The sequence below is a fragment of the Prunus persica genome, chromosome G1, assembly GCF_000346465.2.
Source record: "Prunus persica cultivar Lovell chromosome G1, Prunus_persica_NCBIv2, whole genome shotgun sequence".
Lineage (NCBI taxonomy): Eukaryota > Viridiplantae > Streptophyta > Magnoliopsida > Rosales > Rosaceae > Prunus > Prunus persica.
This window is the reverse complement of record NC_034009.1, coordinates 8,408,376-8,435,978: the sequence shown is the minus strand read 5'-3', so window position 1 is coordinate 8,435,978 and position 27,603 is coordinate 8,408,376. Positions and strand designations below refer to the sequence as shown.

At 38.0% G+C, this 27,603-nt stretch overlaps 5 protein-coding genes across 8 annotated transcripts; 2 read left to right on the top strand and 3 right to left on the bottom strand.

The window, feature by feature from the left end:
* Positions 545-4,023, bottom strand: LOC18789117. 3 transcript variants are annotated; one of them, XM_007221846.2, is made up of 3 exons: positions 3,869-4,023; positions 2,964-3,313; positions 545-2,634 (listed from the first exon to the last, which is right to left on the bottom strand). In XM_007221846.2, the coding sequence occupies exons 2-3, from the start codon at positions 3,308-3,310 to the stop codon at positions 744-746; spliced, it is 2,238 nt and encodes a 745-aa protein (XP_007221908.1). In that variant the 5' UTR covers positions 3,311-3,313; positions 3,869-4,023; the 3' UTR covers positions 545-743. The 3 variants fall into 3 exon arrangements, with proteins under 3 accessions (XP_007221908.1, XP_020409840.1, XP_020409841.1); XM_020554251.1 differs by lacking the exon at positions 3,869-4,023 and having other exon boundaries at positions 2,964-3,143; positions 3,226-3,312; XM_020554252.1 differs by lacking the exon at positions 3,869-4,023 and having other exon boundaries at positions 2,968-3,080.
* Positions 4,926-7,123, top strand: LOC18788784 (tRNA pseudouridine synthase A 1). 2 transcript variants are annotated; one of them, XM_020561530.1, is made up of 6 exons: positions 4,926-5,130; positions 5,260-5,362; positions 5,865-6,004; positions 6,095-6,457; positions 6,585-6,647; positions 6,758-7,123. In XM_020561530.1, exons 1-6 carry the CDS (start codon positions 5,047-5,049, stop codon positions 6,992-6,994), a joined length of 990 nt encoding a protein of 329 aa, XP_020417119.1. In that variant the 5' UTR covers positions 4,926-5,046; the 3' UTR covers positions 6,995-7,123. The 2 variants fall into 2 exon arrangements, with proteins under 2 accessions (XP_020417119.1, XP_007222628.1); XM_007222566.2 differs by having other exon boundaries at positions 4,930-5,130; positions 5,263-5,362.
* LOC18788347 (protein TRIGALACTOSYLDIACYLGLYCEROL 4, chloroplastic) lies at positions 7,249-9,744 on the bottom strand. The gene is made up of 5 exons (XM_020554406.1): positions 9,431-9,744; positions 9,067-9,319; positions 8,626-8,980; positions 7,887-8,227; positions 7,249-7,616 (listed from the first exon to the last, which is right to left on the bottom strand). The coding sequence occupies exons 1-5, from the start codon at positions 9,691-9,693 to the stop codon at positions 7,419-7,421; spliced, it is 1,410 nt and encodes a 469-aa protein (XP_020409995.1). The 5' UTR covers positions 9,694-9,744; the 3' UTR covers positions 7,249-7,418.
* On the bottom strand, positions 10,132-16,015 carry LOC18791844 (5'-nucleotidase domain-containing protein 4). The gene is made up of 17 exons (XM_020554405.1): positions 15,414-16,015; positions 15,204-15,301; positions 14,912-15,031; positions 14,646-14,735; positions 14,422-14,537; positions 14,065-14,164; positions 13,880-13,951; positions 13,753-13,800; positions 13,597-13,674; positions 13,396-13,515; positions 13,015-13,120; positions 12,477-12,640; positions 12,006-12,140; positions 11,451-11,581; positions 10,913-10,975; positions 10,713-10,791; positions 10,132-10,410 (listed from the first exon to the last, which is right to left on the bottom strand). The coding sequence occupies exons 1-17, from the start codon at positions 15,721-15,723 to the stop codon at positions 10,327-10,329; spliced, it is 1,914 nt and encodes a 637-aa protein (XP_020409994.1). The 5' UTR covers positions 15,724-16,015; the 3' UTR covers positions 10,132-10,326.
* Positions 20,071-26,716, top strand: LOC18791422 (ABC transporter B family member 11). Its single transcript, XM_007225391.2, has 13 exons — positions 20,071-20,186; positions 20,786-21,202; positions 21,512-21,566; positions 21,654-21,829; positions 21,914-22,135; positions 22,222-22,460; positions 22,621-23,146; positions 23,366-23,639; positions 23,777-24,663; positions 24,808-25,074; positions 25,234-25,497; positions 25,611-25,904; positions 26,076-26,716. Exons 2-13 carry the CDS (start codon positions 20,879-20,881, stop codon positions 26,427-26,429), a joined length of 3,882 nt encoding a protein of 1,293 aa, XP_007225453.1. The 5' UTR covers positions 20,071-20,186; positions 20,786-20,878; the 3' UTR covers positions 26,430-26,716.

Below are 27,603 nucleotides of genomic sequence, written 5' to 3'. Positions count from 1 at the left end.
TAGTAGTAATTCTGACGTACCTCAACCATTGTGTGTGGCTATACTTTTATAGTAGTCTCGGAGGCTAGGGTTTCTGAGGAATAATTCCGTAGATGGAAGGGAATTATTCCTCCCCTTTTTGGGATTGATTTGATTAATTAGGGATTTGATTTATTAGGGTAAATCAAATCCCTAATTGTGGTAGGTATCAAATCAAATCCCGATTCAATTAGGTAACTTCTCCTTTAATTGAGGATCGTGGTAATTAACCAAATCAAATCTCGACCTAATTAGGTAACGTTCAATTTAATTGGATAATTCCCAATTAAATTGAGTAACTCCTAATTAGGTTGATTGACTCCCAATTTGGTCAAATAATCCCCAAATGGTAGGAATTATTTGACCTAGGGTTTGATTTAATTAGGTTCCCACACTGCACATGGAGGAGAAACATGCTTACCCGAAAAAAAATTCATGCACATTTTTCTCATACTCCACAAAAATTTCATGCAAAGTTCCACGCACAAGTTTTCTCATACGCAAAAATTCGTGCAAGTTAAAAGGGTATAGAACTAGATTAAATGCCTTTATTAAAATGATGGCGTGACTGGAAAATCAATAAGCTTGTTTGACAAAACAAAGCAAAGATCCTAAACTACCTTAAGCTTAAAGAGCAAAAGCCTAAACTGCCAATAAAAAATGTCAAAATATACACAGGTTAAAAGCTGAAGCACCCTACTTAACGAGGTCCTTAAACAATAATGCTAGGAATCTTTACACGTCTTCTTATTGTGGCCAAGCCCCTTACACTTGCTACACTGGAGCTGACGTTTTATTATGTCTAATGATTCAGCCTGCTTCATCTTTGGCCGGCCTGGCGGCCGTCTGGTTGGTGGAGGGGTAACAGTAACTGCTGCCAGGCTTGATTCACCTGGGAGTGGCCTGTCTACATTAGGAACAGGATGAATTGATTCTGCATAAGTTGAACGGTAACTCTCGACTGTGAAGTATCTGGAGCAGTAATCATATGGGTTCCTACCAATGCATTCAAAGACAGCAATAGCATGGCAGCAAGGCAGACCAGTAAGTTGCCATCCCTTACAGCTACAATCCCAATGGTCGATATCAACAATATCAACAGATTCTCCACGAACCTCGAATGTGCTACCTTGTGAGAGCAACACCTGAAGTGATCGAGCAATTGTCGTTTCTTTTTGAAGCTTTTCCTCTTTAGATGGAGTTAATCTTGTTACCCACTGGTTGGACTCCACCCTGCGTGAATAGAAGGCTTCCATCGTCTTACCTCGTAATACATCAATCATCTGTGTAATTGGCAACTCATGTGCCTCTGATACCCAGCTGTAGAACTGCTGTCCAAAGTTTGATGTCATATGATTGTACCTGGCTCCTCCAGAGAATGCATTAGCCCAGTGCTCTGGCCCACTTTGTATGACCCAATTGTAAGCTTCAGGTGAAATACCTTTTATGTTATCAGCACTACGCTGGAAAGCCTCCAGTTTGGGTGCATAAGCAGCAGCATAAAAATCATTGATCATAAATCGTCTTGCCTCATGAGAAAATTGCCCCTTCAAGTCCTTGTTGAGTTTTTCAGCAAGATGCCTCAAACAATAGCAGTGATAGCATTTATCAAATACCTCAGTCAATGACTTTTTCAAACCATTCTGAACATCTGCAACAAATGTAATCTGCTGAGATATTGACACTGCAGATTTCAGTTCTAATAAGAACCAATGCCAGTTATCATCAGTCTCAGCATCCACAACAGCAAATGCTACTGGAAAGATACCATCATCACCATCTGCCGCTATTGCGGCCAACAAAACTCCTTGATATTTTGAGTTCAGAGGAGTGCTATCAAGAAAAATGAGAGGGCGGCAACCTTCTCGGAAACCCACAATTGATGCATGGAAAGATACAAAGAAGCGATGGAAGCTTGAGTCCTCCTTAGTGGTAAATGCAGCAACACTCCCCGGATTAGTTTCCTTTATCCTCTCACAGAAATATGGCAACTGATTATAGGCCTCTTTATAGGAGCCTTGAAGCTGCTCCCTGGCAATCTCTTTGGCACGCCATGCCTGAGAATAATTCAATTGAATCCCATATTCTCGCTTAATGTCGTCTGCTATATCCTTTGGCTTGTAGTTAGGGGAAACTTTCAACTTCTCCTTTATGATACTTCCCACCCAACCTCTAGTCGCCCGATACCCAGCTTTCACAGCAGCTCCTTCACATGTATGATCTGTATTCATTTTTTTGATACAAATCAACTGGGTAGTAGACAACCTTGATGCATATATCCTCCATGGGCAACCTTGAGATTTGCATTTGACAGTAACACGATGACTGTCATTTTTCTTGTACCTATACGCGAAGCCATGTGCAATTGAAAACTTATGCAATGCTTCTCGGAATTCACCAAAACTATTAAACCTTTGGTCCACACCAGTGATGGTATTTTCCCACTGTTGTGCAGCTTTAGGATGCTTATCATCACTAGAAGAACCAAGAACAGAAACCAAAGGGGTTTCATGGAGTTCCATATCAATTTGGTCAATGGCATTGCAAGTATCAACTCGCACATCAATAGGCTCAACGATAGGAACCACTGCTTCTGACACAGTTGTCCTGCTTGACCTGCATGTCCAACACATGTAGGGTAACAATTCCCGATGAGATTTTTATGCAAAACACATGTAGGGTAATACTTCTATTAAATGCTTTTTTTTGGCACACAAGCACAGTACTATATAATTACACAACAGAATACAAAGAGGCATGCACGTGTAACACTCTGTGCAAGATAACAATGGAGGTATAAGCACATTTCCATGGCCTCTGTTCCACATTGTGATTGCTGCAATTGTGACCCAAAACCGAACCATAAAAGGTTATGCATCCAGGGAAACAAACACACAAGTGGGTATCGAATCAGCAAGAAATAAGATGAACAAAATAAAAAGTACCTACTAGCAGGCATGTTCGACACATTTCGAGCAGCGGCTTCCTCTGACATGACAAAAACATCGACTGTGGCTGTATCCCCAAGGAAATTGACCATGCGTTGCAAGTCCTTATCTTTAGAGATTGTAATGAGAGTCTTCTTATTGCCCGGAAGGAAATACTTGATGGACATTGTTTCAGCACTACAATTAAACATATCAGCTATTTCGGACTTGAAATCACCAAGAAGTGTTTGTTGATCAATGTCAATCGCATAGGCCTCACCCCCAGTGTACGATAAACTTCCATCCTTATTCGTCACAAATTCTCCACCTGATTGGCATATTGCTATAACCTTCTTTGCAGCCATGGCCTACCCACCCAAAAAGGATATTGTTTTATAAGTTTATACACAAGAAGTCATAATGGAAATAACAAATTTGTTCGAAGCCAAGTTTACAGAAGCAGGTTGAATTTCACAGTTAATAAGAGACTAAATCCCATTTTTTGAAGCCAAGTTCACATAAGCAGGTTGAATTTCACAGTTGATGAGACTACGCTTGGAACTACATTCACAATAATAACCCTAAAGTTTGAAACTTTTGCCCATATCTATACCCTAATGCTGAAATTACACAAGCCCAATGTCTTATTTGGGAGAACAACACGAAATTTTCCATCTGCAGACGTTACTAAAGTCACAAATCCCACAGGAAAAGGTGCGGAGCCCATAATAACCCTAAATCCCAATTCAAAACAAGTACAACAAACAGAACCTATAATCAAATTTAAAAGAAAAAAGACAAATCTTTTGCACTGTGAAAAAATATGGAAAAAGAGAGAGGAACAAGAACCCTAATATGAAAAACCCAAACAGAAAATTCATAGAGATAGGCACCCTAGATTGCATGGATAATAAAAATCGAACCTTCAAGCCAGACTGAGATGAATTCCTCTGGTAAACCAATAAGACGCCTTCAGTTCGTTTACTTTTCCGAAAACAGGAGAGAGAGCGAGAGGAGATAGAGAGAGAGAGAGAGAGAGGAAGGTGCTTGCCCCCTCCGAAACGTGCACATACACAGAAAGAGATGGAGCGAACCGTGTGATGACTTTACCCGTCATGCTTTACTGCATCCGTATCTAGATTAGCTACGGTGAGCCCACAATTGAATGGCTGAAGTTTTAAGTTTTTGTTTTTTGTCTCAATAAATCCTTGGAACTGACGGCGATTATTGAACCAATGAGGTATGATTGTATTGGTATGCGGTACTTCAGATGATCTCCTTTCCCAATCAGATTCCGTGGGCCCACATTAACCAACGTGGGTCTCACCTAATTGGACAAACGATGTTTTACTGTTTTCTAATCAGCACACTGTATCAGCATACTGTTCCGGTAGTCCAATCCTCTAATTACACGTGTTTCATATATTTCTGTTAAAATTAGTCATGTACAGTGTACATACCTCCTACACTAATGGTACTTTAGTAATTTGCCACCTTGGAAGATGATGTACATTATGCAACTCTATCTCTATTTCTTGATTGCATGATTTGGACTAAACTTTGATCAAGTTTTTCATTTGTGTAAAATTAATAATGAGGATATGACTAGCTAGTTAATTAAAGTTGTCTTATTGATCCAAAAGAGAAGGTTTGTCTGAACACAAGTGTTGGTGTGTACAAGTTGCATGTTAAGTTTAGTTGCGCACGAGCAATTGATGCTATCATAGCAGATTTTACACTTATTATTATAGTTCACAGAAGCATGTTGAGTAAAAGGCTTGTAGTTCAATTAGTTAGAAGAAGTTACTCATCTACCTGAGGTGCAGCTCCTATCCAGACTCAGAAGAATTCCTCTGGTAAATCTGTTGGATGCCTTCACCACCAGCCTTTAGCCTTGAGATTGACTGCCTCCGAACGTAGGATAACTATGGTTCGTCAGCCTTTTTAAACCGTTCATCTTACATCTTCTTTGCTTTTGACTTTTTCGATGGCTGGAGATTTATTTTCGTTTTGATTAAACCCTTATACTTGCATCTGCTTTGAGTCATTTGGCAAAACGAGCGTTTGTGGCATTGTGGGTTTTGAATGGAGAGCTGAGAAGATGTGTAGCAATGTAGTTGTAGGCCTTCCTTCCCCTCCAAATCTTAACGGGACTCTTTCTTCTCCAACTCCCACTAATACTTCGGTAATGATCAATACACACACACACACTCTCTCTCTCTCTCTCTCTCTCTCTCTCTCTCTCTCTCTCTCTCTCTCTCTGTTTCTGATTATGATAATTGTGAACTGGCGATAACAAAAATGGATAATTTAGCAGAACGCAAAGGATGGAGACAACTTGGTAATGAACCACACTGGGGTTGGTGGTGGGTATAAGTGGCGTTTGGTTATTGCTTATGACGGCACCCGCTATGCAGGTTACTGTTCTCTTTCTTTCTTCCATTAAAGCATTGAGCTTTGCCTCCTATTATGTGAATTTTGATGTGCTTTGCTTTATAAGCTTTTTCCAGTCATGGATTTGTTGCTAATTATTATATTTGATTTGAAGTTAGAAATCAATTCTTAATTCACCAGTGACAACCCACTTGATAATTTAGAGGAAAGTGATTACCTTTATTCTTCTTCTTTTTTTCTTTTGAGTTCTGATGAAAATAGCTCTGCTTAGAAATGGAAATGTGCTTCAATGATTTTTGACATAATGCCCCTATGTATGATTACATTTCCTTCAACTTCTCCAACTTTGTCTGTCTAATTTTTCTAGTTGATATGGCAAGTTTCCAAATTGGGCATCTTATAGGCATGAAGGTGGTTAATTTCTGTCAATTTTGAGATATTTCAGATGCCCATTTCAAAATCCCAATTTGATATTAGCTTCCACTTTCTGCATCAATCATTTCCAACACTTCCATGAATTAGCAGGATGGCAATACCAGAGTTCACCTCCTACAATACAGTGCTTTGTGGAGAAAGTTCTAATGCAAGCAACAAAGCTGGAAAGGAAGGATCTTAGTTTGGTTGGTGCAAGTAGGACAGATAAGGGAGTACATGCTTGGGGTCAGGTCTAATTTTCTTTCTTACTCTCATCAAGATTAAACACAACAAGGAAATCCACCAACATATCAAAGACTTACTTTCAGTTCAGCTTTCAGGTTGCACACTTTGTCACACCTTTCAACTACGACAGCATAGATAGCATTCATGCAGCTCTCAACGGTCTTCTTCCTTCTGATATTCGAGTGAGGGAGATCAGCCCTGCAGTGCCTGAGTTCCATGCTCGTTTTTCAGCAAAAAGCAAAATTTATCATTACAAAGTATATAATGACACATTCATGGACCCATTTCAGCGTGACTATGCTTACCATAGTGCACATAAGCTAAACCCCGCGGTTATGAGAGAAGCTGCAAAGTATTTTATTGGAAAGCATGATTTCTCTGCTTTTGCCAATGCCTCCCAGAAAGAACGAGTGCGAGATCCAGTAAAGAATATATTCCGTTTTGATGTCATTGAAATGGTACTTGCTCAAACCCCACTACAAGATTTCTTCAACAGCAGTTGAATTTTAGGGTGCTCTTCATTATCTATGAGTTTTATGAGAAAGATATGATTCATTGCTGATCTTCAATAAAATCCTTGTCTAGGGGGCTCTTTTACAACTAGAAGTTGAAGGGTCGGGCTTCTTATATCGACAAGTCCGGAACATGGTGAAGCATTCATCTTAACCTTTTTCATCTAAAGTTATTGTCTTTTTAGTACTATGCAATGCATTTCATCAAATGGTAGTACAAGCATTTTCTGTGAAACACTTATGCAGGTCTCTCTGCTGCTTCAAATTGGGAGGGAAGCACTGCCTCCTTATGTTGTTCCCATGATATTGGCAACACGAGATCGCAGGGAACTTGCTAAATATGCCATGTTTGCTCCACCTCATGGGCTAAGTCTTGCGACAGTCAAGTATAACGAGGAGCATCTAAGGCTTCCATCTGGTTGCTCCACGACCAGTTTTGGCAGGCATTATACCATAGGATCATGTAAGCTTCCATTCTACTAAGAATTTAAGAATTTCATTTGTACCAAAACAATAAACAAAGAACCAATAACATGAGTATTCAAGAAATGGTGTGGCCAGAGGATTTCAATCTGTGTTAAAAAAATCTAAAAGTTGTTGCCATTGGATCTCTTAAAATTACTTGTGTATTTATTGCATCATCACTGTTCCTTTTTTTAAAAAAAATTTTAATTTTTAAATTATAAATCTATCCAATTTTCAGAAGGTAGTATAATGTTGAAGCACAGAGAGTTTCAATTACCAGAACTTCCATTGCATTCAGCAAAAATAAAATTCTCCAATAATACACCACTTTACAAATGGCGAGACAAATGGCGAATGAAATTTTTTTTTTTTCATTTATGGGAGAATCTCCCTCAAAATGACCCGACAATATAACCCTATCAAGAGTCAAGAGCACATGGTTTTATGTCTCGTAAAAACGAAGCTCTATCATGCATTCTTGGTGCTTTGGCGAATACCAAGCAACGGCTTTGGCTGAACCAAGGACTTGCAGTGCATATTCAAGGGCAAATACGGGCTCGTCCACACGTATATTCCAGTCTTGGTTCTTTAGTTCAACTGCAACTCCTGAATCGACCCTGAAACTGAAAGGTCCAGCAATCTGCAAGAAATTGCAGAGGCAATTCAAAGTCAACATTCATTTCAACGTCATTCAGATACAACAGCTATGTAAGAAACGACCATAACCTGGACTGCTTTGAAACCCAGATACTACAAAGGTGCAGCCCAAGATCAACACAGGAATATCCATTACACGAACAAGTTTAACATATAACCTCAATGTTTCTCTCATTCTGAAATCACACTTGAATTCTGGGAAATATTTTTTCCAAGACGGAAAATATAATTAATATAAAAGAAATATAGATACCTGCTGCTGAAGAGAAAGTGTGGCATTGGGGCAAATGTCCTGGATAGCTTCCAAATTTGGCTGTTGAGAATTGAAAAAATCTTGTGCTAGATGTGTAGCACCTGAAAGAAATTTAGAACCAGAAGGAAAATCCAAACGGGCATGAAAGCGAGTAAGATCTAGGAATAGCCTTTGGAAGTTTCCATGCTGGGCTGTAAATGATGCAGATGCAAATATATCTGCTAGAAAGGCAGATTTTACTTCAGGAGCCCGAATACTAAAGCCTCTAAAACCCTCAGGATCATCATCTGCGATTTGTGACCTAACCGAACTATCACCAAACGAGGCAGTCATAGCAGCACCTGTGTATGAACGAATTTGAATTATCAATTAGTAAGAGAGTTGTACATGTATAAGACAATGGCCAAGATGCTAAGACAACAACTACTCCACTCAACTCACTTGATTCCCAACTATCAGGGGTTGGCTAAGCTAAAACACAGTACACAAAAAAGTTATGAACATCAGAAAATTTATGCTACAAAGGGGCACAGAGCTACTTGATCCCAATTTTGGGCAAACGTTGTAAATCATTAATGCCAACGCCTGATGGCTTCTTTTCTTTACCCAGAAAACATCTCTTTCATATAAGCAAAAGGGTGTCTAAATGATTCTTATAGTAAACCTCACCCTCTTGCCCCTCTCCTATGTATTATCATCTACCAGTATAATTCAGCAATAAAAAAAGGCAGTGTCTTACCAATAATCCCCGAAGCCGAAACATGAGGATTTGAAAGGAATATATCATATGGTTGCACCATTCTCAACTTCTGAGCATTATTTCTCCAAAGCTCAATGTTCTTCTTAAAAGAAAAAGTACTTGTGACAGACAAACCAGGAAGCAGACTAGCAGGAACTCCATCGCTCTGACCACTGTCAAGGCGCTCCGGTGAACCTGAATTATGATGGGCACATATACGATAACTGGCCCCGGAGTCAGCAGCAACCGAAGCCAGATCAAGTGACATTGAGAATGGCACATCCCAATAATTACCAGGCTTGTCAACAAAAAGCCCGGGCCAAACTGCCTCCACTGTCAAATTGTGATGAGAAAACTGAAATTTACACAACAGCCAAAGCTTTATCAGTAAATCCAGCCAGAAGTAGCACAAAATTGACACTTGGGTAAACACAAACACACCTTGTGCTGAAAAAGTGCCTTCTTTCGAGCTTTCTTTTCATCACCATAAGCCTCCACACTAAACACCAATGTGTCGTCAGGTGTCAACAAGAAGTCAGAACAGAAAGAAAGGGCATACAAGGACTTTTCACGCAAGTGGGTTCCAATGCTTTGCATCCATGAAGATGCAGAGTCTGGTGGTGTTGTCTTCCCACTTTTCTTAACAGAGGATACGAACCTCTGCAAATTGAACTGGCCCAGTAACGTCCCAAACCTACAGAGCTTTTCAATTCAAGAATTACTGATTCAACTTGAACCTTATAAAGAAAAACGGTGAAGATGAAAAAGCAAAAAAGGAATTGAATTGGATTTTGGTGGCGGGTACCAATTGTCGCTAATGGGTATGGTGAGGACTCGCTGAAGACTGAAGCCATTGGCGGCGGCGTAGGAAGGGACAAAAGGGACAGGCATGAAACGCTGCATGAAGTCAATTTGCTTGGGCCTGGAGAGCCTGGCGCCTCGGGTCAGACCCAGAGGAAGTGGGTCGCCGGGAACGGGTCTGGCCAGTCCGTCAAGGGTCCTCGGAGTCGATATGTCAAGGTCCCAAAAGCTTCCGTCCATTGCCCATCTCAGCTTCTTCATCTCCATTTCCAGATTCCTTGCTCTTTTTAGCTTCTTCTGTTGCTTCTGCTTCTTAAACCCATTTTGATTTTGCTTTAACGAAGGTATAACGACGAGTCGTCCAAAGTCTGGAAACGACAGTGCTTTCTAATGGGATAGTTCCCATTAAATATTTATCTAATTTAGCAGTTCTGCCGTTTGTGTATCTAATTTGAAATTCCCAAAACGCAGTTGCTGTGTATAGTTTCTAGATGTATTTTTATTAGAAAAGAAATGCTTTATACATGCAAAACATTCCAAGTGTGTCCTAAGTATGAGAGGCCGGTTACGGACTAGTATCGCGAGTTGACTGGCCTCTCACAGCTCGCATGCGCATACATGTTCCCTTATAATCAACACTTTGAATTCTAGCAATGTAGGGGTTCAGTTTAATGGATGAAAATAACCTCATGTTGTTCATCTGTCTGGCATAAACAATCCACTCATCATTGGATAAGCACTGATTACTATTCAGTAATCAAACATTATTATTCATTATTAGTCTATAACCTTGAAAATTGTGAAGTGCCTGGATCATTCATACAGAAAAACAATGGAGTCAAGATACTACAATAATTAGCATGGTCAACTTGAGCAATATTTACAGCCAAAAATGCACTTCTACAACATAAAGTCGACCTCGTCATCCACAGCAGACCCATTAAACCTCGAACAGTAGTATGAGTACGAATCATGAGCAAGCGTCTGCAGTGGTAAAAGGCATAAGGCATATAAGTGCTCTTTCTAAAAGTTGAGGGTTGTAAAATAGTCATGTATTGCTTGCTTATTTGCATGTTCATTAATATTGTAGTCTTGTTCTCTTTTTCACATTGTTACCTCACAGTATCAGAGTTTTGGTTACAAGAGTTCCTAAGTTCGAAATCTCAAATCCTCATTCTCTACTCATTTGGTAATTTACACAGTCCCCTTTCAACGTGCAGGGTTGCGCGTGAAGATGACAATGTTGGCATTCCTTAATAATTTAAGCTTTGGTGTTTAGTAGTTACCTGTTCCTGTGAGCGGAAATACATGAAAGGTGTGTAATGCAAGAAATTTGACACCCTGGAGGTATATATATCGGCATACCTGTAAGACGAAAAAGAATTGAGAGAATCATTGTTAAGGACACTCAAAATATAAATTTTTATTTCTGTCACAGACGTCCTGTGATGAATGAAATATGAACTGTCGAAAAAACAGAACATACTTCTCAATCTGTCTCATCAGATGGCTTTTATCCCAGAACCCTGCACGGGAAAGAAATCCCCACCTAATGCACAGCAGGTTCACGAGGTCAACTGTATATTTATGAATGAAACATTTTCCACAGATATACACTAGTAATAAAAAAAGGGGATATTCACTATTATACCCAATATGGGGGCCCAAATTATAAAAATATCCTATATAAAATGGACTTTAGAAACACACCCAAAGCCCATTTACAACATAACAAAAAAGCTTTTAACTTCTTATAAATTACAAAACTGCCATCAATTTCTTAAAACAAGCCCAACCCCAAAATCTCATAAAAATACCCAAAACACTCAATAGGGCATCAAAGTAATTTAATAATCAATATTAAATTCAATAAGGTCAGCTATCATTTTTTGGGTTTTTTTTTGGTTTGTTTATAGGAATTCAATTGTGTAGGGTTTATTTATAATATTAGTGCTAGAAATGGGTATATCACTAAATATCTCTATAAAAAAATCAATTCCATATGTTTCCTAACCCCATCTTACCTTTTGTTGAAGAGCTCTCCATCTGCTTCTAGCATTGGAGCAATTTTCTGGTCCAGTCTTTGCATAACTATAAGTAGCTTTTGCATGCTTTCTGAGAGTTCTTGATCATCCAAGTTTGTTGCAGCAAGGGTCTGAAAGTGCAGAAAAGTTTCAGATAAAATTAAGAAGCACTACATTATATAAACCATTTCTTTTTTTATGTTTCCAGTTCTATCATCTCTTGGTCCACACTCTTGGATTAGGAGTTCATACTGTTTGCTGAGTGGTGATGCTTAATGGGAAAAAGAAAATGTAGCATGGATTCAGTTCAGAGGTAACACCAGAATTAAGAGTTGCACTTATGTATTAGTATAGAAATGTTCAAATGATAACCAGATCATCTTGACTTCTATACTCAAATACATGCAACGGTGAGCAGACAATATTTGTTAATTAAAGCAGTAATTGTTTAATGCTCAAGGATACAGATACAAGCATAAAAAAGAGGAGATATGAAAAATATATTGAGATATTATCACTATACATTACAAGAATTCAGTGATGGATAAAACTTACTTGAGCAGGGCGTCCTTTAGTTCGCCTTTGCGAGGCGAGCCGAAGTTGGTTGAAAAGATCCCCTATGACCTCCTTTTGATTTATAAGCTCTACCAGTGATGCTCTATGACCCCGGCTATGGATCAAAGCACTAAACTGCAGCCTCAAAATTTCACGAAACAAACGGAGACCTAATCAGCATTTAACAGTTCAAGGATATTAAATCTCTCAATTACTAGGAGACCAAATTAAAAATTATAGTCCATAGGTGTCTGGTCTGTGGAACAATAGAATATTTATATAAGGAAACTGGCAAGCAGGTTCTTTGGGTTCCATTTGTTGTCTCAAAGTGTTTTTTCTAGTCAGTATATTATTAATCATGCCAAAATTTTCAATTCTTCAATGATAGTGAGATCTCAACTTCCAGAAACATGTTAATTGCACTTTCTATTCTGTACTCTTGCATGTAAAGAGAAAATCAACTACACAAACCTCTTCTTCCAATTCTCGACAAATTAATGCCGTCCGCCATCGCAGATGAACTTTGGATTGACTTACATCAGTGTAGATATGATCACCAACATACAGTATTTCATCTCCATGAATATTTAGGGAATTCTCAACCATCTGAGCACTTCCCCCAGAATACAATCCCCCTGCAAGAAGAAGAATTTGAATGAGCATGAGATTGTTAAATAAAACCAATGCCAACAAAGTAAAGAATTATCAAATAATATGATCCATACAAAGCCCAGAGGAATTTAATATATTGACATGTAAAAATGATGTTGACTGAGAAAAAAAACAGCAGAGATTTGACCAACTTAACAACTTAGTTATTTAGTTAATTAATGTCACAATAACAATCATTTATCAAACATGATTATTTAGCTAATGTGCAACCAAGTGACATTCAAAGCAAGTGCAACCACAGAGCACATGAAATTAACAACTTCACTGTATTCTGCCTTAAAAATAAAAGAATTTCAGGGCTAAACAAGCACAAGTACTGAACATTAGTCTTCATCACCTGTTTTAGCCTTGAAGCATGGACGCATGAGCCCCTCTCCTGTCACCACCTCATACATAGGGTGTGACATTTGGAAGAACTCTGGCTTCCTTGCGGAGACTATTACCTGAAAAGGAGCGTAATAGACCAAAAAAACATGACTCACTGCTGTTAATGCGATCACAATTCTAATGATCATTAAGTTTCAAGGCAATCTTTGATTGTTAAACACACACACACACAAAAAGAAAGAAAAAACACTGGTCTGTGATAAAATTATGCTGCTAGTTTAAGCACCACTCAGGAAAGAATGATCCTGAGACTTTTATAGCAGAGGTCCTATAAAATAATTACTATTCAATGTGGCACGAAGTTATAAGTATACAAACGACATTTACTTACAATGTCAAATAAATCCCGCCAACCCATATCATTGGGAAGAAATCTGTTGAAGGAATGCTGCATCATTTTGTCTGTGTAATGATAATCTGAGTTGGTAATGAGCAGAAGCTTTTTACCAGCCTAATGCACGAATAGGTCAAAGTAAATAAGGAGTTAAATGATGTCACACGCTACTGAAAGATAAATTTCTATAAGACGTACCTCCTTTTGATCCAAAAGTGCTAGGGGTAATTCTGGATCAGGTGTCACAAATAGTTCAGGCTTAGACATTATCTCACTCTGCATATATACCACAATCAGTTCCTGCTCATGAACCAATTCTTACATATCTGATACACAAATCATAAATATATTAACCTTTAGTTGACCCTCTACATGTGCCCTGAAGAGGGCTCTTCCAACAGCCTGAAATCATGTCAATAGTTAAAAAGGAGCAAGAAAAAACCAATACCAGGCTCTATAAAATTGAGGCACAACATATTGCCTTATAGAGCCCTTTATAATCAAGTGGACCAAGTTGTGCTGCTATGGTTCCATCATCCAATCTGTCAACCATCTGAAAAGAATCATGAGTCAATGTCCGCATACGAATAAACTAAATCCACAAAAATAATAGCAATAAAAGGAGTCTGAGGTTAAAACAGTGCTCTAGCTAAGACAAAACAGTACCTGCATATAAGCGACAGCTTCTGAGACGGAGAACAGTGTATTAAGAAATTCCCATCGACTTTCCTTCCGGAGGTCCACCAGTTCCCTCCCATACATCTCACTTCAATGAGTAAAAAGTTAAGTCACACTAGAATATATGATTCCATCTTTTCCCAAAAATGATATGCTAAAGTGCAAAATGTTGGAAGAACTTAAGCGCCACATACACAAAGTTATAATACAAGGGAAGACCAGAGTAATAAATCTGATAATAGGAACTTTCATAGGAAGTCTTATTGCTAATGTTTTAACAGCACACTGAATGCCTGCTTTGCATTTGCACTATGAGACTAATAAAAAAAAAGCTTCATAGTGTACCTTACAGCTCGATTAGATAGCATCTTCGTGCCATGCATAGCCCTCTTTACATAACCAAATCGATCAGCCTTCACTAAGTTGCCTTTCTCTTTGTCTATGACAAGGCCTCTAATAACCTATGGGAAAGGATGGAACAAAGGTAGGAAGGAAAAACGAAAATTAGATCTCAAGACTTGCTTAAATGTAAATACTCAAAAACCTTTTAACTTGCTTATAGATGTTACCAAGTCAGGGTCAAACGCAAGACCATCAACAGGGAAACCCACTTTCTTCAAATTCTCCATACAGTAATCATAAGCTCTCCCTTCCCAAGCCTGAAAAATACAAATCCATGTCACACAATAGCCAGAATAGTAACGGTTACTAATGCATTGAGGTTGCAACACTAGTCAATTGCACATGCAAAACTATATGATCTTGATGTTGCATCAAAGCTGACGCGCCAACTAATGCTGAGAATAAGAGCATATTTTAAGCTGATGACACTTACAATCACATTATAATGCATCAAGGTGTAGTCCATATCATATCCAATGGCACTGATTGATCGAAGATTTAATGTGCGGCTACAAAAAATGCCGCGAGGTGATTGTCTTGAAGAAAAAGGAGTCTGCACATAAATATTGAACATGGTAGTACCATAAGCAAATGATAAGAGGGATATCCATTGGTTCAAGATTCAAGAGAACCATATATTAAAGAAAAAGATAAGAAAGCAAAGAGATAAGGTAATGCATATATAGGACCAAATGTATGCAGGAAAAGGAATTAAAAAACAGCACCGGGATACCCAAGTCCCTGAGCAAGTCTTCAGCTTCTTCAGCCTCAACCCTGGCCACTTCCTCAATTGGACCTTTTAAAGTTGCTTGACTATCAATTCCTACATATGGGTTCATTGAAAAGAACAAAACTTTACACACACACACATATATATGGTTGTAGTTTCAAAACTGAAAGAACGAAATAGAGCACAGGAGAGGAAAGAAAGTTACCAAAGGCCTCAAGATGCTCCACCTTGACATTCAAATCCCCCTTGGTTTTTTCTCCCAAATAATCAACTTCGTACTTGCTTGACGAGGTGAGTGAAAACACTGACTTCTCATCAACGCCGCTACTGCTACTGCTGGTGCTGCTGCTGCACTGGCACTTCATTCCATAATTCCAGAGTAAATTCTTGCTACTAAGAATGCTACGGGACATGGGTCGGATTCGAACAGGACTTCTGAGATAGTTGGTGGCCGCCATTGAAACGGAAGTCTCTCTAAACACTGAGAAATTCCCCAATGCCTCAGTTGTATACATCTCTATCTCTCTCTCTCTCTCCTCCCCCCTCTTTGAAGCTGAATGTTGGGTGTTTGCAGAGCGCGAGAGAAGAAGCAGAAGTAGAAGAAGAAGAGTGGAGTCTCAAAATATCTGAGGAGAGTTTTTGGTTCAGTCTCATTCAACTGCAGGAAAGGCACTACTGAAAGTGAAGGTTTGCTTTTCTGTTTTCGTGGATGAGATTGATTGGTTTGTCGCTCAGCTGCTGTGACTGCTGCTCTCTTTGGAGTTTGGTCTATCAACCATGGTGATGATGATAAGGTCAAGCGCTTTTCGGTTTTGTTTTGGACAGTAAACGATCTAAAAAAGGCCTTTCGGCATTTGGTACATTTTCCCAATATTTTGGGACAAATTGATCTCGGGTCAACTTTTTTTTCTTAGATTTAACCATAACTTTCTTAACCTTACTAAAATTATGCAAAAATGTCTACATTTTCAAAAAATTATTTATGTTATGTTGCCGTATATCTAAAATGAATGAGCTTTCGTTATTCCTGTATCTAAGGTTTCATATTTTATTTCTCCGTCTTTAATTTTACTTGTATCAAAAAATGAGTGAGCTTTTATAAAATTCTATAATAACTATGACTATAATAGGGGAAGATGTCGGGAAAAATCGGGGGCGGGTAAGGGGATCCCTGAATTTTAAAAATTCACAGTTGAAGATAGACCGGGATGGTATCGTTATCTCCATCCTTGAACCCTGCCTGATTAGTGATATATATATTTTTAATTAATGAATATATAATATATATTTCAATAAACCAATAGGAAACAATTCATGATGCTCTTGGTTGACCAAGAAACATATGGAAATTGTTTGTTTATGTGTTCTCCCTGATTTGTTATTAGAACCTCCTTCCATTCTATATTGTCTAATGAAGTTACGGTGCTGGTGCTATAGTGCTGCCATGTTTTTTTTTTAAATTTATTTGATCTTTTATTTTTGTAGGTTTTTAATGTGTTTTGTTGTTGTTAGTTTTAGCAGTAAAATAAGAATTTTGCGACAAAATATTTAGTTTTGATTGTGGAATATATGATTTCTATTAGTTTGTCAAATTGTTTAGATGATTTTAAATAGTTAAGTTGAATTTTTATGGTTTAATTGAATATAATTGAGTTTATTTTTTGGTCAAAATTGAGTGTAGTATATTTTTATAAATAAAAACCGTGAATTCGGGGCAGGTTTGGGAGACAACCCCTCGATGGGGATGGGGACGGGGATTCCCCGAAATTTCTTATCAGGGATTAGGGCAGGGACAGGTGCGGGGATGGGGAGTGGGGACGGGTATGGTATTGTGATACCAATCTTTGAACCGGTCCGTTGCCATCCCGACATATTAGTGAGAAAATTCAGCGGTGTAATAGTTTCGTTATACATCGCGTGGAAATAAAGGCACTTATGATTTCATCAAATTGCCCATTTTCAAATGGATTGGACTATGAGACTAAATGTCAATTTGATCAAAATATTGGGAGCATTTTAGGAATGATTGTGGGTAAAAATTGAGTGGAATGTGAAAACATAAGGTGAGTGAAGAAAGTAAAATAGTGGGTGAAAATAACAACACTCTTATGATTTTATCAGATTACCTGTTTTCAAATGGACCGGAAGTAAATCAATGGCCAATGAATAGCCCATGCTCACGTTATGTAACCATAAATGAGGCCTTCTGTGCCAATGAATATTAGGCCCATCACATATCTTCCTTTTCTTCTTATTTGGCCCATCACATATCTTGCTCAATTCACTTGTGGCCCATCACAAATATTTAAACTCAACCTTAATCAAATTTGTAAGTGCTCGTAACTCAAGTGGTATTGGAGTTCGTAAGTTCGATTTTCCTTCTCTAATATCACTTGTATAAAAAATAAATAAATAACTTAATTGAATATTTTGTAATTAAATTCAACTCGTCCTGCACTTACCAATTTGGAATTGCTTCAATTTGAATCTTCTTCAACACAAACCAACCCCCTCCTTGAAAACTCAAACTTCTGTGACTAATTGTTGCTTGATTATCATTAGAGTCAGTAATCACAAAAGACTGCAGCTCTAGGACACAGTCATGTTTACCAATCCATCAAAATTAAGTTATTTATAATAAAAAAAGGTATTGATTTTTCCACTCCCCTTTTATCCACTTACATTTTATTTTTTTTAAAATTGTATGTTCTCACTCCTCTTTTATTCACTTACACTCCCTTTTATCTTGTAATAAAACGTATTAAAAAAACAAAAGGGAATGTAGGTGGATAAAAAGGGAGTGAGAAAATCACCACCCATAAAAAAAAATATTCTCTAAGAGGTGATTATTCAACAAAGTTAGTTAACAATTTTCAATATACTGTCCCAACAATGATTCATTAAGCTTACTTTAATTTGAAACTCCCTCAAGAATCTAGTAAAGCAAAGAACCAAAATCTATAACCAACACGGGTCTACAAAAGCTTACTTTAATTTGAAACTCCCCTTACTTTTCTTGCTATTTCCAGGTATTTTCTAAGTAACAAAATTTGAATAAACATCCTTTGGTCAACATGGACGTCTACAAAGATAATTTCTGTTTCGTGTATCTTGCAACTGACACTCACCTTTTTGGGGATTTCAAGATAAGTCCATTTGTTCCTTGGGAGGAAAGAAAAAAAAAACACAAGGATTATGACTTGTTTGATATTCAACTTGAATTCAACTTTTTCAATTCAAAAACAAAATTTGAATCCAAAATAAAGAAAACTTGTTTGATAGCCCTATTTTTAAAAACTCGAACTCAAGAACAACCAAAAAAACACCCCAATTATTAAAAACAAAAAAAAAATATTTTTTCAATTTTTTTTAACAACCCACAAATTCTCAAAATTTTAAAATTTAAAATACAATTTTCAAATTGCATACCAATTCTATCCATAATAAGTCAATGACAATTGCATATTTTAACACAACAAAAACACAAAAAGAATGGCAGTCGAGAGGATTGACTTGTCATGTCTCATGTCGGATATGCATGCCCAACACTCCAAGTTACGCATAATATAATAAAAATACAGTCAACCTCCAAAAGTCATATTGGACCACCCAAATTGCAGTGCTCGAATTGTTCTTTCTATTGCACAAACTTGCGCATCACTCTTACTTTTAATTTTTTGAAAAGAAAAAAGAAAAAGGGGAAGGAATCAAACCACATATGCTCACTTCACTCTCATGTTAAGATTAATTATTCTACTTTGGAAATGGAAATCTTGGATTCATAATTTAATAGTTTAATAATTTTGAGTTTGATGTTCATATTCTAATATAATATCACAGCCGAATTATCTATATATTTAGTTTCAGCATTTTTCTTCAACGATAACATACAAACACTTCCATCCCATGCCATAGTAGTTTTTGTTTTGCTACCATTCCTTGTTTTCATTTTAATGTATTCTAATCATAGATTCATATATCCTCTTGACAAAATACAACTTAATTAATTGTCCAAATTATGAACATAATTCCAATCCCAGCTTCTTATTTTACTCATTCTGTTATGTAGATAGACTGTCGACCCTGATTAATCTAAAGGGCAAAGCATAATGGATGGGTACCTTCTACCTAACGTTGTGATCTGCTTACATATCATACAAGTTAAATAATTACAAAAGAAGGACAAACAACTAGATTTTGTGTGTCAAACAACTAGAGATTGATATATAGAATATGCTAGTCAATGTGTCACGCGTCTTGTTATGTCTCCAAAATGATTTCTTTCCACTGGTCACGAGTTTTTGCAGTACCTTTTATTTATTTATTTAATTTTATAAATTCAAAGCAATATGATGGTAGGGTAGGTGATGAAGGGGTCTAATTCAGTGGAAAATTGCCTTGACTTGCATATTAGTGGTTTCAATTTTGAATTCTCATGATACATTGGCAGCGTTTGTAAGAAAACCATGTCGCCTTCCTAACTTTGAAAACAATATTTAACTTTAATTGCAAAAGAAAGACGGCCGATTTGCATTGCAAGCAGCAAAGCATAGTATCTGAGCTGACAAATTCAACTTTAACTTTTTGAGCACATTTCCTATTGAAAGGGACGATAGTATATTAAACTCACATACACTACACGGATGCTAGGACTCAAAAGCTTGCATGAAAGAGTAAATACTCCAAACCACGGTTGCCTTGCAAATTCAACTTTAACTTAATGTCAAAGCAACCCATTTGATTTCCTGCCTAAGCAAAGCCACCACGGAGAGGAGCAGAGGACCAGAATTTTACGTCTTTCAATTTTGTTTTATAAGTCTGGATAGTTTGAACGTTTGACTAGTCTTGTATCTACACTATCTTTCTAGTTGGTAGGCTGTAGGCTGATGTGCTGCCTTATAAAGCAACGCTTTCGGGGGGAAGTACAACAATTTCATCAACCCATTTCCTGAAAGTTTGTAAACTTCTTTCCCCCTCAGTGAGTATCTTCATCTTTTGGTGATATTAATGTTTCCTGCAACACTTTTTGAAGTTGTATCTCAGCTTTTTGTGGTTATGTCTCTTCTATTTAAATTTCTCACCTTTAGAGCATGCATTAGCTGCCCACTTGGTTTCTTTCTCTTTTCTCCTTCGTTTGATTCCTAGTTTCGTTTTAGTTGGTTTCAAATTGTGTTTGTGAGGTTTTGTTCTCAGCATTCCCACGACCTGCATTTCATGCCTGCTGTGTGAGGCTTCTTAATGTTTGGTTTGAGTATAGTATTTTTGTTATTACTTGTTCTTTTTCCTCTGTTTCCTTTTCCTGTCTGTGTTCTTAACCCTTATTTTCTATTTTCATCTTCTGGAATCAACATGTACATATTCTGTACCACTTGCTTCAGTAACGGGTTTTCTAATGCTCACACGCACAAAAATAAGAATATAGGAACAAATGGATTTTTTAATTTTGGCTGAATAATCAATTCCATATTCAATTAGAATCAGTTGGCAAATTTTCCTTGGTTTATATAGTCAATTTAGTTCCCCAAAAAAACAAAAATTATGGTTCCTAATCCAAACCATAAATGTTTTGTCTTGCAGCTCTGATCAAGTTCTCTGTCAGATAAAGTAGCAACTTACTTCTCTGAGGTGCTTGTTGTCAAATATAGCAGCTTTACTATTGCTGTGAAAAACATGGCTGAGGAAAATCCTGCGGATGGAAATGTAATCAAAGAGCAGGGAACGGCAGCATCGAACGGCCACTCAGCAGTAGTGGAGGACTCCCAAAACAGCCCACAAGATACAAGCAAGAGCAAGGAGGATGGCACCAAAACAGTACCATATTACAAGCTTTTCTCCTTTGCTGATTCCTTGGATTTCCTGTTAATGTCCGTTGGTACAATCAGTGCTATTGGAAATGGGACCTCTTTGCCTCTAATGACCATAATCTTTGGAGATGTGATTAACTCCTTTGGACAAAGTGGGAATAATAAAGACGTGGTTGATGCAGTTTCCAAGGTAAATATTCTGTGACTATAAACTGGTAGATAGTTATCTCTGTTAATTGTGTTGGGTGAATTGTGACCTCGTACAATCGTGTTGGGTACATGTAACATCTTCATAGAAATTAAGTCAACTAGGCAATAGCAGCAATAGTAAAGAACAAAATTCTACTCAAAACATTGTTGTATCCAGTTCTATCAGAACTTCAATGACTGAGCTTACTTCTGTCTTAACATCTATTTTGGTTCTCTGGTTCCTCTTAGTAATGAAATTGTAATGAACAAGGCTTAATCAGATATAATTTGGCCAATTCAATATTCTCAGGTGGCTCTAAAGTTTGTCTACTTGGCGGTGGGAGCTGCTGCAGCGGCATTTCTACGTAAGTACACTGAACTGCCTGCTGGTGCATCAAACAAATAATTTGGCTTTTTGGGAACTGAGGTGATTAGCTTTTTCTATATGCCAGAGATGTCTTGCTGGATGGTCACTGGAGAGAGACAGGCTTCTCGAATAAGAAGTTTATACTTGAAAACAATATTGAGGCAAGATGTTGGCTTTTTTGATAAAGAAATTAACACTGGGGAAATTGTTGGGAGGATGTCAGGTGATACTGTGCTCATTCAAGAGGCCATGGGCGAGAAGGTATTTACAAGCCACACCAAAGCCTTTTTTAGTTATTACCATTTGCTTCAATAACCTCTCATTTCTTTCATTTTCTTATTTCAGGTAGGAAGTTTTATCCAGTTAATTGCAACATTCGTAGGAGGCTTTGTTATAGCATTTATTAAGGGATGGCTTCTCACCCTTGTCATGCTATCTTCTATCCCCCTTCTTGTCCTCTCTGGTGCCATCATGGGCATCCTTATATCAAAGATGGCATCCAGTGGACAAACTGCTTATTCAGTGGCGGCAACTGTGGTAGAGCAGACAATTGGTTCAATCAGAACAGTAAGCCTACTTGTCTTTAAAACAAAAATTTATTATTTATTATTTTCTTTGCGTAGAACTAAAACTGATCGGTGTTCCCAATTCAGGTTGCATCGTTTACAGGAGAAAAGCAAGCTATAGCTAATTACAACAACTCCTTAATTAAAGCTTACAACTCTGGTGTGCAAGAGGGTTTGGCATCTGGGTTCGGAATTGGTTCGGTTATGCTGATTATAATGTGTAGTTATGCTCTGGCTATATGGTTTGGAGGAAAGATGATACTTGAAAAAGGATATACAGGAGGGGAAGTCATCAATGTAGTTTTCGCTGTGTTGACTGGCTCCATGTAAGTTGCATTTCAGTAAAATTTAATGACCAAATTTGTTGATTCGCATTTTTGCGTGATCTACTGACGACTCCCCCTCCCCCTTTCAGTCCAAAATTTGATATGTGATTTTTCAGAAGATCAAGATATAACTTTTCTGCTTTCTATGATAAATTTTCAGGTCTCTTGGGCAGGCATCTCCATGCTTGAGTGCATTTTCTGCTGGACAAGCTGCAGCTTATAAGATGTTTGAGACAATTGACAGAAAGCCAGAGATTGATGCTTCTGACACTAATGGGCAACAATTGCATGATATCCGTGGAGACATAGAACTAAGGGATGTTCATTTTAGTTATCCTGCAAGACCGGATGAACAAATATTCCATGGATTTTCTCTCTCAATACCTAGTGGTGCAACTGCTGCTTTGGTTGGAGAGAGTGGAAGTGGTAAATCAACTGTAATCAGTTTGATTGAGAGATTTTATGACCCCCTAGCTGGCGAAGTTCTTATTGATGGCATTAATCTCAAAGAGTTCCAACTGAAATGGATCAGACAGAAAATAGGCCTTGTCAGCCAGGAACCCGTTTTATTTACTTGTAGCATTAAAGATAATATTGCCTATGGAAAGGATGGTGCAACCACTGAAGAAATAAGGGCTGCTGCTGAACTTGCCAATGCTGCTAAATTCATAGACAAACTGCCTCAGGTTAAATTCATTTAAACTTTCCTCTAAGTACTGGTATTTTGTTCTCTGAACGTTTTGCGTGAATTCGTAATTTCCACAACCATGGAATCTTACCATTTTGTTACATTCGAAGATGGAAATATAGATAGGTCACATGAGTTTTCAAATAACTCGGATGATTTCGATCAACTCATTCAATTCCTTTTTTCTTATTTGTGGTTTTGTGATTCATGCATTTAGGGACTGGACACAATGGTTGGTGAGCATGGAACTCAGCTATCTGGGGGCCAAAAGCAGAGAGTTGCTATAGCTAGAGCAATTCTCAAAGACCCAAGAATTCTACTTTTAGATGAAGCCACGAGTGCTCTTGATGCAGAATCTGAGAGAATTGTGCAGGAGGCACTGGACAGAATTATGATCAACCGGACTACTGTCGTTGTAGCCCACCGCTTGAGCACAGTAAGGAATGCTGACACGATTGCTGTTATACATCGAGGAACAATTGTTGAAAAAGGTAATACATTTGTTTATGTTGTCCTGTTCTACCATTTGAAGGCCAAATCGTATTGTCTATAGTTCAACATAATGTTACAATTCATCTTGTTCTTATTCCATGGGTATTGCACATACTGATCGTTTTCAACTGAGCAGGTCCACATTCTGAGCTAATTAAGGACCCTGAAGGAGCTTATAGCCAGCTTATAAGGTTGCAAGAAATGAGCAGCGTGTCAGAACAGACTGTTGTAAATGATCACGAAAGGCTTAGCAGCGTGGATTCTCGAAGACATTCAAGTCAAAGATTTTCAAACTTACGATCCGTAAGCCGGGGATCATCTGGAAGAGGAAACAGTAACCGTCATTCCTTCTCAATCTCATACGGTGTGCCGACTGCAGTCAGTTCTCTTGAAACAACATCTGCAGGATGTGATATTCCTGCTTCAGCATCATCAGGAGTGCCTCCAGAAGTCTCACTTCGCCGCCTGGCTTACCTGAACAAGCCAGAGATTCCAGTATTATTGCTAGGTACTATAGCTGCAGCAGTCAATGGGGCAATCTTACCGATTTTTGGAATATTGATATCCAGTGTAATCAAGACCTTCTATGAGCCACCTCCTCAACTCCGTAAGGATTCGAAGTTTTGGGCATTAATCTTCATTGTTCTTGGAGTGGTAACTTTCATAGCACTGCCAGCAAGACAATACTTTTTTGCTGTGGCGGGGTGTAAGTTGATAAAACGAGTTCGGTCAATGTGCTATGAGAAGGTGGTTTACATGGAAGTAAGTTGGTTTGACGATCCTGAGCACTCAAGTGGTGCAATTGGTGCAAGGCTTTCTGCAGATGCAGCTTCTCTTCGTGCATTGGTTGGAGATGCTCTAGGTTTGCTGGTTGAGAATTCAGCAACTGCAATTGCTGGTTTGTGTATTGCTTTTGTGGCAAATTGGCAACTTGCTCTTATAATCCTGGTTTTGCTGCCTTTATTAGGATTAAATGGTTATGTTCAAGTCAAGTTCTTGAAAGGATTCAGTGCAGATGCAAAGGTATTTCTCCAAAGTCCAAACTTTACAAAAGTTTATAGTATAGAACTTGTAGCTGGTGCAGCCAAAACACCATCCAACACGACATACAGAATATATATAATACCAATCCTTTTTGTCAATGCTAAAAATTTTAAATTGTTGCAGAAAATGTACGAGGACGCAAGTCAAGTAGCCAATGATGCAGTGGGGAGTATTCGAACAATTGCTTCCTTTTGTGCTGAAGAGAAGGTGATTGAATTGTACCAGAAGAAATGTGAAGGCCCTATTAAGACAGGGATAAGACGAGGGTTAATCAGCGGGATAGGTTTTGGGCTATCGTTCTTTTTTCTTTTTTCTGTGTATGCCTGCAGTTTTTATGCTGGAGCCCGACTTGTTGCAGCAGGCAAGACAACATTCTCTGATGTTTTCCGGGTAAGTTTTTCTGCCTTGCGTTACAAGTCTTCAAGTAAGTAAATAGATGAGAAAACATTAGCAGAGGATCCGAACTCTGCTAAGTACATGTTACCTGAGAATTAAATCTTCATTAGTCCATTCAGTCCATTGTTAACATTTTGTTTCCCTGGTTTGCAGGTTTTCTTTGCTCTCACGATGACAGCTGTTGGAGTATCTCAGTCGGGTTCCCTAGCCCCTAATCTTGGTAAAGTAAAGAGCTCTGCTGCTTCCATATTTGCCATTCTTGACCGGAAATCAAAAATAGACTCTAGTGATGAATCTGGAACAACTATAGAAAATGTGAAGGGAGAAATTGAACTTCGCCATGTCAGTTTCAAGTATCCAACTAGACCTGACGTTCCAGTGTTCCAGGATCTTTGCTTGACCATTCGTCATGGCAAGGTAACTTAGTAACATGTTTTGTTCTTTTATTCATTTCAAAAAAAGCATAAAATTTGAACCTCGTAGTCTAATTCAAGTTTCTGGGATTTACAAATTTGTATTATGTTATTCAGACAGTTGCTTTGGTTGGAGAAAGTGGAAGTGGGAAATCGACAGTCGTCTCACTGTTGCAGAGATTTTATGACCCTGATTCGGGTCACATTACATTAGATGGAGTTGAAATCCAGAAGCTACAGCTCAAGTGGTTGAGACAGCAAATGGGACTGGTGAGCCAGGAGCCGGCATTGTTTAATGATACTATCAGAGCCAACATTGCATATGGAAAGGAAGGGAATGCAACAGAGGCTGAAATTATAGCTGCTGCAGAATTGGCAAATGCTCACAAGTTCATCTGTAGTTTACAACAGGTAGGCACTACAAAATTAACAAGCTTGTCAATTTCTTTTGGCCACAAATACTATAATATAATCTATTGCCATGGTGCTGCATAAATGAGAAGGACTAGTTGATGAAAATTCACAAAATTTTATTTGGAACGTTGAAGATTAACCATGTGAAGTTTGGAAAAAACAATGCAGGGTTATGATACAATAGTAGGAGAGCGGGGGATTCAATTGTCCGGTGGACAGAAGCAAAGGGTGGCAATTGCACGAGCTATAATGAAGGCACCAAAGATACTACTACTAGATGAAGCCACAAGTGCTCTTGATGCTGAATCGGAACGAGTGGTTCAAGATGCATTGGACCGAATCATGGTGGATCGAACAACAATCGTGGTTGCCCATCGGTTATCCACAATAAAGAGTGCGGATGTAATCGCAGTGGTGAAAAATGGAGTCATTGCAGAGAAAGGAAAGCATGAAACATTGATCGGTATCAAGGATGGCATTTATGCTTCTTTGGTAGCATTGCATGCAAGTGCCTCATCTTAGATAGCTTTTATATTCTTTTTATCCAAAGAAAAAGAAAGTATGTAATGTAATTTTATTCAGAGAGGTAAATTACCTATAGGAATAGATCATTTTTTTTATTATCCTTCGTTCTTGTAAGCTCCACTTGAAGGGCTCATTCAATTTCATGTGTTTTACGTCTTTAAATATTGAGGAGAGGCCTCATCTCCTCAGAAAATGATAAGTAAATGTGCATAAGGAAATGTCATCCAGTGAGCTGGCTAATGGTCCTTTTTAATAAAATCCCCAATTCCATCTTCCCAATCCAACTTCAATTTGTATTCGAATTCAAATTCAGTCTTCAGTTAGATTTTAATTCAATTCATCCATGGCGGACCGAATCAAACAATTAGATAGCATCTTCATGCCATGTTGGAAGAACCTAAGCGCCACATACACAAAGTTATAATACCAGAGTAATAAATCTGATAATAGGAACTTTCATAGGAAGTTCTTATTGTTAACGTTTTAACAGCACACTGAATGCCTGCTTTGTATTTGCACTATGATACTAACCAAAATGAAAGCTTCATAGTGTACCTTACAGCTCCATTAGATAGCATCTTCGTGCCATGCGTAGCCCTTTTATATAACAAAATTGATCAGCCTTCACTAAGTTGCCTTTCTCTTTGTCTATGACAAGGCCTCTAATAACCTATGGGAAAGGACGGAACAAAGGTAGGAAGGAAATGCTTTGTTAGAAATTCCGAAAACAAAGTTGCTGTGTATAGTTCCTGGATCTATTTTTATTAGAAAAGAAATGCTTTTTATATGCAAAACATTCCAAGTGCGTCCTAACTGTGAGAGGCTGGTTACTGACTGGTATCGCCAGTTGACTAGCCTCTCACAGCTCACATGCGCATACATGTTTCCATATAATCGACACTTTGAATTCTAGCAACGTAGGGGCAAAATACCATGTCACGGGTTCAGTTTTAATGGATGAAAATAACCTCATGCATGTTAGACTAATTGCCCATTAATCTATTATTAGTCATAAGCATCCTTAACAATATTATAATCACCTTGTCATCATTTTCTCTGTTTCTACTTTCTACCAAATACAAGCTCATCTCACCTTGTCATGTCTGATGTCAGGTTTCTTCACCATCCACTTTGTTTGCACACCAAGACTAACTTTCTAAAAAAGAATTCA

Excerpts from the sequence above, each read along its gene's own strand:
- LOC18789117 (XM_007221846.2), bottom strand. The coding sequence starts at position 3,310 with ATGGCTGCAAAGAAGGTTATAGCAATATGCCAATCAGGTGGAGAATTT. Across the intron at positions 2,635-2,963 it reads TCGAACATGCCTGCTAGTAG|GTCAAGCAGGACAACTGTGT; the intron begins GTACTTTTTATT and ends TTGGACATGCAG.
- LOC18788784 (XM_020561530.1), top strand. The coding sequence starts at position 5,047 with ATGTGTAGCAATGTAGTTGTAGGCCTTCCTTCCCCTCCAAATCTTAAC. Across the intron at positions 5,363-5,864 it reads TGACGGCACCCGCTATGCAG|GATGGCAATACCAGAGTTCA; the intron begins GTTACTGTTCTC and ends ATGAATTAGCAG. Across the intron at positions 6,005-6,094 it reads GAGTACATGCTTGGGGTCAG|GTTGCACACTTTGTCACACC; the intron begins GTCTAATTTTCT and ends TTCAGCTTTCAG.
- LOC18788347 (XM_020554406.1), bottom strand. The coding sequence starts at position 9,693 with ATGGAGATGAAGAAGCTGAGATGGGCAATGGACGGAAGCTTTTGGGAC. Across the intron at positions 8,228-8,625 it reads TTCGGCTTCGGGGATTATTG|GTGCTGCTATGACTGCCTCG; the intron begins GTAAGACACTGC and ends GTTCATACACAG. Across the intron at positions 7,617-7,886 it reads CACTTTCTCTTCAGCAGCAG|ATTGCTGGACCTTTCAGTTT; the intron begins GTATCTATATTT and ends AATTTCTTGCAG.
- LOC18791844 (XM_020554405.1), bottom strand. The coding sequence starts at position 15,723 with ATGTATACAACTGAGGCATTGGGGAATTTCTCAGTGTTTAGAGAGACT. Across the intron at positions 13,516-13,596 it reads CACTTTTGGATCAAAAGGAG|GCTGGTAAAAAGCTTCTGCT; the intron begins GTACGTCTTATA and ends TTCGTGCATTAG. Across the intron at positions 10,976-11,450 it reads GGAGAGCTCTTCAACAAAAG|GTGGGGATTTCTTTCCCGTG; the intron begins GTAAGATGGGGT and ends GCTGTGCATTAG.
- LOC18791422 (XM_007225391.2), top strand. The coding sequence starts at position 20,879 with ATGGCTGAGGAAAATCCTGCGGATGGAAATGTAATCAAAGAGCAGGGA. Across the intron at positions 25,075-25,233 it reads CATTCTCTGATGTTTTCCGG|GTTTTCTTTGCTCTCACGAT; the intron begins GTAAGTTTTTCT and ends CCTGGTTTGCAG. Across the intron at positions 25,498-25,610 it reads TGACCATTCGTCATGGCAAG|ACAGTTGCTTTGGTTGGAGA; the intron begins GTAACTTAGTAA and ends TATGTTATTCAG.